Genomic DNA, 11,820 nt, shown 5'->3' with positions numbered 1-11,820 from the left:
AATTTTCAAAGGGCACGGAGAAGTGTCAGATATGAAAAAGGAAACTTTTATTTCGCTCTGCTCTATGGTCACAGTAGTGAGGATTTTATGTTAATCAGACCATTACTTAACAGTTATATCATCATCGATACATTTGGCTTAAATATCTCCATACAATAGAACTGCGGAATTATATATGTGTGTATTTAAAGAATAAGTATACTCAAATTAAGATGGCTCATTGGTAAATTCCATATCTTAATGTTATTGGTTCAAGCCTCACATAATTGCAAAAAAAAGGTAACGTTTTTCCTTCTTAACACCTGATTATCATACGTATTGATATGGAGTTGCATTGGAAGAATATATTGCATAGTGGTAGTGTGTGCATTGCACAAACTGCATGAATGGATAAGTGGGTAGAATGTTTGACTCCTAGCATAAGATAATAAATTCAATCCCCAGTCTAATTGCTAGTCTAATTTGATTCTACTTTTTAAATAACAGATTATCAAGAAATGTACTTATCAATAAATGTAATTAAAATGTAAATTATATATTAAGCTTTAAGGATTGAGAATAATGCTTGAATATGGAACAAATATTTCAAATTGGCCAAATGTTTAATTTAAGAGGAGCATAATTAAACTTAACATTTCAAAGTAGGCTGCCTGTGGCCAAGCAAAGCAATAAAGTTGTATGGTTGTTCAACAACAAGGCTTTGCATCTCCCGAAAAAACAGGTCACATAAACCTGTTACTGAAATATTAATTTGCATAACATTAGCATAATAATTGTTTTCCAAAACCAATCAAAACCATTATCACAACCAGCGCCATCTGACTTCATCTCACTTCTATAACTTTCACAATTCACCCACCATCTGCTCCTAAACCTTTCTTCTTTTTTCTACAATAATTGGTTTGAATTGCACTACCGTTTGTTGTGAATGCCTGGAAGCACTGTATTTTACATTTTACATGTAGGAGAAATATTGTGCAGGGGCCAAGGCAACATGTAGTGTGAGACAGTAGCTTTCACTGTAGGGACCCCAATCATCAGCAGAAGCATCCTTTATAAGTAATGCACAGATGGGATACTCCCTATGCGTATGCAGATCATGTCCTCTTGCATAGAGTGCACAGATGTTTTGTATGTCATGGTTCGTATGGCTACATACATCACTATACTTAGGTAAAACTGCCGCTGTTTTACCTAAATTACTTAGATTGGCTTTAAGCTTTGTTTTAAACAATGTTTTTAAGAATGTGTTAGAGGCTTTGCTTTTGCGCGTGTTTATTAAAACAAATATGCACTATATATCAGCAGCAAGTTCGTTCCTTTTGTAATCTTGTATTTGGGGCATCACAGTCTTTTAGAGAGTGCTCACCTAACTGTTGCATGCCATGGGGGATTTGAATGTGATGTTTATTGTTCATTTTCAACCGTTACCATTGGCCTAATGCAGGAGCGTGGTCGGACTACATTCTAGATACTCTTCAATAGTGAGAGGCCAGAGGGCAGTGGAGCACATGCGGTATCAACCACATAATCCCTAGTGCTAGTGCCACTGATTTGTGTAATCCGGATCGGAGGTCTTGTCTCCTTGCCTTTCCTTTCCTTTCCTCTCCCCTCCTATCATTTCCTTCCCTTTTATCTCCTCTCATCTCCTCTCCTCTCCGTTCCTTTGCCCTCCCCTTTTATGATTTATTTTCCTTTCATTTAATCTCCCCTTCTTTCCTTTCCTTTCTAATTTCTCCTCTCCTCTCCTCTCCTTTCCTTTAGATTATTCTCCCCTCTTATCCTTTCTTTCCCATTATGTTCCTACCATCTCTCATCCTCTCATTTTCTTTCCTTGTTTCTCATCTCATCTCCTCTCCTCTGTGGCCTTTCTTTTCTTTTCCCCTTGCCTTCTCTCCCCTCCTCTCCTCTCTTTTCTTTTCATTATCTGGCCCCTCCCCTCCTCCCCTCCTCCCCTCTCCCCTCCTCTCCTCCCCTTACACCATCCTAATTTCCAATCTCTGGTCCAAAATCCCATCTCTCATCTTGTCACTCCCCCTCCCTCTTATTTTGAAGCGGCTTGCGGCCATGTCCCTGCTTATACAACCCTCCTATGCCAAACCTTGCAGCTATACCTGCTCTTAAGGACCTGCAGTGGGAGCGGGATTAGCGTGGCCAATCCTTTCCCGTTATGAGAGGGTTCAAAGCAGGTCAGCTATTAGTAATCCCAGGGTCCCACAACCAAAATGTAATGTCATTAATGGGCCTGGCTGACGGGGTGACTCAGGAGGAACCAAAGCACAACCACTGCCTCAGTCCACTAAGCTTCATGTAGCCTCAGCACTTCCTCTCCCCCCATGAGGATGTCCACACACTAGACCAGGCAGAATATTTGGCACAGATGGGGGAGAAAGAGGCATGGAAAGGCTTCAGCGACGTAGGGCTGTAGTTGCAACAGACTCACATATCTGATATCTGTTCCTCAGAAAAAGGGATTCACAAGATTGCAAATGGACCCCATAAAAGCTGGAATCACAATAATTGATAGGCCTGGAGTTTGAGAAATCAGTCCATCATTAAATGTCTATAGTTTATAGTTCAGTAACCTGCTGAGACCTAATGTTCATAGCAGGTTGTGTTGGGGTCTCGACCCCTGTGTTGGGGTCTCGACCCAAGGATAGAGAAGCACTGCATAAAGGATTATCTGAAGAGTAAGTAAGTGGCTAGGGAGTTCAACTCCCGCCACCTAAGATTCTGAGTCCAATCCCTGATGGCCTCAGCCCACCTAAGAGAACCCTTGGGCATAAACCTAACCCCCACCTCTTGTTTTTGATCCTATGCATGATCCTTTTTGCATTATCATAGCACATTTCTCCCCCTCAATTACCTTTCAAGCACTAAGTGATCTTGATAAACTGATCAGAACCTATGGTGTGTGTGTGTGTGTGTGTGTGTGTGTGTGTGTGTGTGTGTGTGTGTGTGTGTGTGTGTGTGTGTGTGTGTGTGTGTGTGTGTGTGTGTGTGACTGTCTGTCTGTCTGTCTGTCTGTCTGTCTGTCTGTCTGTCTGTCTGTCTGTCTGTCTGTCTGTCTGTCTGTGTGTGTGTGTGTGTGTGTGTGTGTGTGTGTGTGTGTGTGTGTGTGTGTGTGTGTGTGTGTGTGTGTGTGTGTGTGTGTGTGTGTGTGTGTGTGTGTGTGTGGGGGTGTGTGTGGGTGTGTGTGTATGTGACGTGTGTGTAAACATTTTAAACCACTCAGGTTATGGTCTCCAAAGAAGTCAGAAAATAAAAAAGGATATATTATAGTGTTATGTATGACTGAAATGTGATGTTTTATCATATACTGAATGATACATACTGCAAATATGGTGTCATTGAACGCAGTTTGTTAGCATTTGAAGTGTGTTTTATATTATCAGGTAATATAGCTATTGGTGGTGGTTAGTGAGGTCCCCCCTTCACTTTAGGCGTCTTTGAGTGTTATTAATTATTATTATTCTTCATGTTTAACCTCTGTTTTCCTTTTATTCCTAGTCTGTTTTACATAGTTTTGAATGATGACTATATGCTCTGTAAGGTGACCTTGGGTGTCTTGAAAGGCGCCTCTAAATTAAATGTATTATTATTATTATTATTATTATTATTAGCTATAATAGCTAACATAAAATATTGATGATATTGATTGGTGATTGTGATAACCATAAAAAAGTGTGAAGCTGCCATGACAACCAGATTGCAGGTATCGTCTTTCAGCTCATGGGTCCAGCTTAAGGTGCAAGTTGCATATAAGGTTATCTCCTCAAATGCAACTGAGATGTTGTTGCCTTTGTCAACACTATTCCATTATAGGTTATTTTTCAGTTCAACTTTAACTACACAATCTTACCAGGAAAATCTGGCTAGATGTTTTAAGAGGCACAAATATTGTACCAGGTGTATTTCATCGTGGATGTGCAGCACTGGAAGCAGGTGTCTGTCAGTCTGCTGTATGCTGCGTTTGCATTCCAGCTTTCTGTATGCTATCCTGCCCACCAACATAGGGTATCATGACAAAAGGCCGAAACCCCTGGCTGTGAATCCAGGAAGTGAAGACAGTCAGACAGGCAGGAAGACTTTCAGCTGATACTGAGCTAGTCCAGAAATCGCAGAATATCTGCAATAACCTACTTAATTGTAGACAGAAAAAAAAACATGCGTTGGAAATATTATACATCAACTCTGATGATGGTTCAATAACCATACATATTTCAGCTGCAATACACCCTTATTACCCAAACAACATCGTATGCAATACACCCCAAAATGAATCGAGTGTTCCAATTTGTTGAACACTCTTCAATATTGATTCATGATTTATTGCAACATGGAAACGTGTGGCTGCATTCGATATCACGTAGGTCTTATGTGTTCTTATACGCCCCCTCCCTATGTTCTTTTCAGAATAACTTAGTCCACAGTCAGACTTCTCATTGATAAAGTTACATTGCCTTTATTTGTTCAGCTCTACAAAGCTCATGGTTGAGTAGTCCCGTATGGATGCATGATGTAGTCAGCACACGTCATGACATGTATTGCATGAAACAACGATGGTAACTGCTGCGTATAGGCAAGAGCTACAACATCGATTAAACCGGAATCTAAACCGCGATCAAACCTTCTGGGTTCCCTCTCTCTCGTCCATCCATACAAAGACGTGGTCCCTCATCCATCCAACTCCGTAACGTGATTGTCCTTGTCTTTTTTTTTTTGCTTTTTTTTTGCTTTTTCATAGTCGATACACATTTCCTTGCTGTCTTTCTGTCTTTGTTTAGTCCATACAAAGTAAATGCAAAAAAAACAAACACACTGCGTTCATTGTGCATATCAGCATGCCTCGTCAATGTCTGTGAAATTTGCACTTCATGATTTTCTTGAAAGCGCTCTGGAAGTCCTTGTTGAAGTACGCGTAAATGATGGGGTTCAGGAGGGAGTTGGAGTAGCCCAGCCAACTGATGACTGCCATCAGCTGATCAGGCATGAAGCAGCTCTCCGCGCAGAAAGGCAGCACCAGCGCAACGATGAAGAACGGCAGCCAGCACACGATGAACGTCCCCATGATGATCCCCAAGGTCTTCACCGTTTTGCGCTCTCTGGCCATCGCAATTTTTTTCTTGGCGTCCAACGCCTTGTCGTTCGTGTGATCGCAACTGTGGGACGACTGCGGGGTGTTGGGCAGAGGGAGATGGGTTTTAGAGTTGCTGATCACCTCTATGATCTCCAGCGACTCACCTTCCTCTGCACGTCTCGCCGCGCCGTTTACGCACGGGGAGTTCATCTTGGACTCCGCGCCGAGCTTCCAGCCCTTGTCTCCTGTCTCCCCGTTGGTCTTCTTATGAAACAGCGCCGGAGACACGCTGAAGCTTTTGTCCGACACTTTAACTTTCTCAGTCTTCTTCACCGTCTTCCGAATTCGGAAGCGGGCCGCTTTAAAGATCTTTCCGTATAAGACCAACATGAGGATGAGTGGGATGTAAAAAGCCCCAAAAGTGGAGTAGATGGTGTACCCCGGGTCCTGGCTGATGGTGCACGCGTCGGGGTTCGCCCTGTCCTCCGCGCTCCTCCAGCCTAACATAGGCGGAATGGAAATGGAGAAACCGATCAGCCAGGTGACACTGATCAAGATCGCCGCTCGCCGAGGTGTCCGCTTGTTGACATAGTCGATGGGGTCCGTGATGGCCCAGTACCTGTCCAAGGCTATGGCGCACAGGTGCAGGATGGACGAGGTGCAACACAGTACATCCAAAGAGATAAATATATCACAAATCGTCTGCCCCAAAGTCCACTTGTTCAGCACTTGGTAGAGGGCCGCCATGGGAAGCACGAGCACCGACACCATCAAGTCCGTCACGGCCAGGGACCCGATCAGGTAGTTGGCTACATTCTGGAGGGACCTCTCCAAGGCGATCGCCGCCACGACGCACGCGTTGCCGAACGTGGAGCAGAGGATGAGGGCTGCCAGCAGCAGAGAGGTTACCACCTGGTAACTCAGCTCCATGTCCTCCGCCGTAGAGCCCGGAGCCGCGCTGCCGTTCTCGCTGGAGTTCCAGCGCGCGACCATACCGAGACCCCCGCCGGGGGACCCCGAGGTGGCGTTGCTGTCGTTGCCGGTGGTTGCTGGAAAATCCATAATTCACCCCACTCCGTACGCGCTCAGAGAGCACTATCCCGGGACAGCTGGAGGGGGAGGGGGGAGCTTCTACAGGAGTGGGGGGTCAGTCGCTCACATCTGTTTGGTGGCGTGTTGGCTACTGCTCGGGTCCATCGGAGTCACCTCGTCCGTGCCGTCTCTCTCTTTAGGGCGCATGACGCATACGTGTTTGGGTATGTGTTGTGAAGTGCGCGTGTGTTTGGGGGGAGGGGGGTGGGGGAATGTGCGTAAAGAGTGCTGTGGATGTCGGCGGAGAGGGGTGCTCACTGGAACTGCGAATGTTTCTGAGCCCAGTGACGCTGGGAATTCATTTATAGCAGAGGCACCGGGTACGTCAGACCGCGAGGAGGTCGTCCCGGAGTTTTGTTCCCCCGTCCTCAGTGCTGCTCTGCCCTTCACTCCAGACACCTGCAGAAACGACGGGGTGCTCCTCTCTCTCCGGATCTTTTTCTTTTAAACTTGGTTTTGTTTTTGCGCAAGGCTGTGGATGGGTCAGATTGAAAAGAGTTCTCTATTGGAAACATAGAACCGTATGTGGTGAAGTCGAGAACCAGGAGTGTCCGCTGTTAGATACAAGTCGTGTCTAAAACAGGCGTTACAGTGAGGTCTTGTTTTTATGGCAGTTATCGCAGTGTTAGGTAATTTGCAATTCATCCATGTGTAGACCTACCTGTGTTTTGGGATCTGAATCAGAAAAAAATAAGCTTAATTCCAAAATATATAAAAAACAATGTCGGCCTACTTATTGAAGAAAGAATTTAATTTAATTATTTTAAATGTATAATAATTGGAACGCAAAGGCAAACAACACGTTGTTGAAAGCGCAACGTATTTCAGCACCACGGACAGCTCTTAGCTGACCCCTAACAGGGGTCTCCTGCCATCTGGTGGTCGTGGCTGGTACTGTTCTGGTCGCCGCCTCATCTTAAGGGGATGGCGCCAATTCAGAGAAATATTATGCCAACAGGGACCAAAAAGGACGGACAGAGTTTCGTGAAATGAAATTCACACTGGTGGAGAAGGAACGAAAAGAAAACAAGAAGATTTTGAATGCGATTGTTGCAGCTAAATGTATTACATTTTTACAATATTTACTGCAATTCTTTCAATACATTTACAAGAGATGCAGCCATAGTGAAATCAGGTCTGCCGTTCATTCACAGCTATACTATTCTAAATTAATTTTTTGAAGTCTCATAATACAATCCCTAATGCTATACGTAATACTGTAGGTGTATGTATATTCGAGGATCAAAGCCCAACTTTTCATAACTTTGTCTTTCATTCAACGAAAACAAACACACACACACACACACACACACACACACACACACACACACACACACACACACACACACACACACACACACACACACACACACACACACACACACACACACACACACACACACACACACACACACACACACACACACAAACCACACACACACCAGGCACACACTGTGTGAACCAGAGAGTGAAAGGGCTGACTTGACATGGCAGCAAGGGAGAGAGAATGGCTCTGGTTAATTCTATATATTTTTCACAGATTGTATTCTATAGATTACCTGAAGAACAATGGATAGGGTGGGGGGAGGGCAAGGGCATGAACAGTGGAGCCATTGTGTACGGGTGGGGGAGGGTTTGGGGATGGGGATGGGACGGGGTGCAATGGCCATGTCAACAGTGTGGAATGTCCCAGGAGTTGACAGAGAGAGACGTGTTGGGAAGTGTTCCTGTTCTGGCTCATCTCTGTTATCTGCTGGCGGACACACTGAGCACTCCCCTCCTAGGGCCCGGAGTAATTCCACCACCACCACCACCACCACCACCACCACCACCACCACCACCACCACCACCAGGGAAACAGAACTGTGGAAAGGGGCGCAGGGGGAAAGCATCCATGGAGGACCCACTGGGTAGGGTCAAAGGCTGAGCCAGTGGGGGGCTGGGATCAGGTTTACTGACCGGCCGACCACAAAGGAGTTGAAGGGGTCCCGTCATGAGTGACGACAGCTCAGGTGTATTTGGTTCGCGTGGAGAGCGATCCGACGGAGCCGGGGAGGCCAGCGGAGGCAGCAGTGGAAGCCAACCGGCCGGCGGTCCGGATCCAGAGAGGCAGAGCCCTCACCACAGGGGGAACTCGAGCCCAGAGAGCGCAGGGACAACCGGGCGCATGGAACGGCTGGCCGGGAGGAAAGTGACCGGGAAGGCCTGCAACGTGGACCGACGAGAGAGGGGGGGGTTCGCTCGGATCGAGGGCAGAGAGGAGAGGACCGTAGCAGGCAGGAGCGGGGAGAGTGTGGGGAGGCTCAGGGGGGGCGAGGGAGACGGGGAGAGGAGCGGCAGGGAAAGGACGGGGAGAACAGAGGCGTTTAAAACCGCCGCGCACGACGAAGGGCGAAGCGGGAGCCCGTCTACTCATTCGTACGCTGGCATCCTGCAGCCCGGTGGGATGGGAGGGAGAGCACGTTCCGATGGGCCCCGGGCATGGATGACCTCCTCCACCCCAACCACCAGCTCGCGGCCAGCCCCAGGCCCCAAGTCCACCGCCGCCCTCCAGCGCCCTCCAATCAGAATCTGGGCGACGCCTCCACATCCTCCTCCGCCACAACAGAGGTCCTCCCAGAGGCCCGCTCACAAAGCAGACCCGCTCCACCGCACGCCACGTACACCCGCCAGAGAACCAGACCCGCCGTGGAGGTTAGAGGCCAGGCCGAGGTCGAGGTCAGGGGCCGGGCGGAACCGTCTGCCCTCGGGCCGCCGGACACTGCCGGGAGACGAGGATGATGAAGACATGCAGGAGGGAGAGAGAGGAGAGGAAGGGGTAGGGGAAGAGGAGGCCGGGTCTTGGGCCGGGGCCGGGGGAAATGGTGTGGCGGCGGTGATTAGTCCTGCCCTCGCACCAGCAGCGCTGACTTGTTCCTCCGTCGTCGAGAGCGACAGGAGCAGGAGTAGGAGGGAGAAGAACAGGGCGAGGAGCCAGAGGAGGAGGCAACGGAGGAGGGAGATTTGGAGACAGAGCCGGCAGCAGGACAGCAGACAGGTAAACGGCACACATTACGACTGAAAGTGGTAGTGCTCAATTTTCAGTTTCGTTAATTCTGTAATTCTTCACAGAGCTACAAATGGTTTCGCCATCAATTCCGAGTTCGTAGGATTCATAATACTGCAAAATGCAACGGCTTTCCTCAGTGGGCCATAGGCGCCATCACCATTGGGATACTTCATTCGCTGATAGATAGTGACTGAACAGAAATGTATTTAACGTGAAAATCTTTGAGACATCCACTTTAACTTTAAACCAGCATAACATAATATCAGACATACTCTCTACGCATGTTCATTTTAAAATATTATACCAATTTACATATTCAAAGGAAGAATAAAATAAACAAAAAAAAAATTGGGGGGAAAAATCAAATATCCGAGAGAGCGGCCTCTCTGGTTAAACAGAAATAGTGGACATTATTCTTTCTAATTGGGGAGGCATTGGAGAAAATAGGACTGGATACATAAATGATTAACTCCTTAATCATTAATTATTAACTGCCATTTTCGACAAAAAGAAATGGCAGGTCTCCATGCAATCCTAATGCCACATGATGTGCAAAGTATGAAGGCTGAATCTGCTATATAGTTAAAGAAACTTATTTTCCTTCTAGAACAACTAGTGCTTTCTCAACCTCTAGTTGTAATAAAACCCATAGCAATAATGTGGAAACCCCAGTCGATGATGCAACAAATTTCTGAGCGCATAACATAATAACATTTTGCCTATAAATTTGCAACATTCGTTCACTAGAAATTACTCTTGAAAGCAGTGCCAACATTTTAAGTGCCAACAAAAGGCAGATTATCATTAAGGGGGCCACTCAATGACATGCAGAAGCTTCATCAACACGCCCACTGAAGTGGTGTGAGAAATACAGACTTTCTACTCCTCATTCACATATAAGGTAATTTACATTTCCTACAGAGTAAATACTCAGGGGAAGTATTATTCAGGAGATTTTCAGGGTACAAATGTCAGGATATGTTGTTCACACATACGGCCCATCAGGAGAATATCAGGACTTACACCTGTGTCTGAAAGCAGCTGGTGTGTGAGCATTTGATTACATTATACAATTTGTCAATTTATGGTAACAGGGGTAATTGTTCAATGGAAAGTGTAGTATACTATGCATGCATATCAATTATTAAATAGCTTTTACTGTTATTCAGGGCTGAAAAGTGCAATGACATTTTAAAATGCAAGGCAACTACTATTGGTTAGTAGAAAAATAATAATCATCATTGGGATTAAACATCTCTTCCAGTGTCCTGGCCAAGACAGGCAGCAGTAGCCTACAGCAACATATGATACGCATAAAATATAAGAAAAATAAAAAACTAAAACAGTCTACAGGGGGGATGGGGGTTATCAATATCGCAAGACATTTGGGGAGGCTCAAGGAGGAGAGTAATATTACATTTGAGCAACAAAGTGTAGTCTTGTGGTGGACTCTATAGACATAATTCACCATACTGTGTTATTGACATGTTTTCGTTCTCAGTTATAGGGAAACTGTCTCTATAAGAATCACGTGACTTCTGTGTTGATATGACGGTTGGTGATGTTTGAATTTAAAGGTCCCATGGCATGCCACCAGTGGTGGTGTGATTAGCCGGTAAAAAACGGAAATCTGCCCCTTATGACATCACAGGTGGGCGTGTCCACGTAGATGTGGGACGGATAGATGAGCAACGTCTGCTACAGTCCACTGGGTAGGATGGTAGACTGATCTATCCAACATACATCTAGGTGGACACGTCATAAGGGGCAGATATCCAAAATGGCTTGTACCGGCTAATCACACCAGACCTGGTGGCATGCCATGGTTTCTTACCTGTGCGTGTGTGCGCGCGTGTTTGTGTGCGCTTCCATGTATGTGTCACTGCCTTTGTGTTGACCTGCGGTGTGTGTGCGTGCTTGTGTGTGTGTGTGTAGTGTGTGCGCATGTGTGTGCGTTTCCGTGTATGTACGTGCCCATGTGCGTGCTTGCGTGTGTGTTCTTACCTGCGCGTGTGCCGATGGCGGAGCCGTTAAACGTCTTACCTGTGTGTGTGCATGTGTGTGAGTGCGCTTCCGTGTATTTGTCGCTGCCTTTGTGTAGACATGTGGTAGAAATTAATGATTATATTCTATGGTAAACCATGATTATTATTAGGCTTATATATCTAATGGTAGAAAACATTTAAAGCGTCTCTGGATTCTGATCCAGGGCTTGATACGGTGCCAGGGAGTTTGGGGTCAGAGCGTATGTTGGAACCCCCCACAGGAGCAGGAAGCTACGGGGTTAATGCGTGCTGACCTCAGCCTAGTGTCCTAGATTATTTTGTTGACCATTTGGTTAGACGAATTTATGATTGATTGTGGGCGGACACCTCTAACAAGAAACTGCTTTGTGTGTGTGAATAAAGAGGACGGCGGGATCTGTTGACGGCCAGTGCTTTGCAAACCATTCGGCCTTGTTGTTGTCTTTTTAACGATAAAGTATTTTTGTCAATACTTGCTCCGGACCTCTCGATTTATTTTCCTCTCTCTTAAGTTAGTCGAAGTGTTTATATCTCGGTTTATTCCACCACACTTGCGGTGTGTGAGCGTGCTTGCG

General features: G+C 46.2%; 2 protein-coding genes across 2 annotated transcripts in view; one reads left to right on the top strand and one right to left on the bottom strand.

Annotated features, from left to right (window-relative positions):
* Nucleotides 1–4,439: 4,439 nt before the first annotated feature.
* htr1aa (5-hydroxytryptamine (serotonin) receptor 1A a) lies at nt 4,440–6,975 on the bottom strand. Its single transcript, XM_060054607.1, has one exon. The coding sequence runs from the start codon at nt 6,140–6,142 to the stop codon at nt 4,853–4,855; it is 1,290 nt and encodes a 429-aa protein (XP_059910590.1). The 5' UTR covers nt 6,143–6,975; the 3' UTR covers nt 4,440–4,852.
* Nucleotides 6,976–7,817: 842 nt separating this feature from the next.
* Nucleotides 7,818–11,820, top strand: part of rnf180a (ring finger protein 180a) — an 8,997-nt gene continuing 4,994 nt past the window's right edge. Inside the window, exon 1 of the mRNA XM_060054606.1 lies at nt 7,818–9,209. Within this exon, the coding sequence (XP_059910589.1) occupies nt 8,166–9,209 (1,044 nt within the window). The 5' untranslated portion in view covers nt 7,818–8,165. The remainder of the gene's footprint in view (nt 9,210–11,820) is intronic.

This window comes from Gadus macrocephalus, chromosome 6 (genome assembly GCF_031168955.1).
Source record: "Gadus macrocephalus chromosome 6, ASM3116895v1".
Taxonomy (NCBI): Eukaryota; Metazoa; Chordata; class Actinopteri; order Gadiformes; family Gadidae; genus Gadus; species Gadus macrocephalus.
This window is presented reverse-complemented; position numbering and strand designations above follow the sequence as displayed.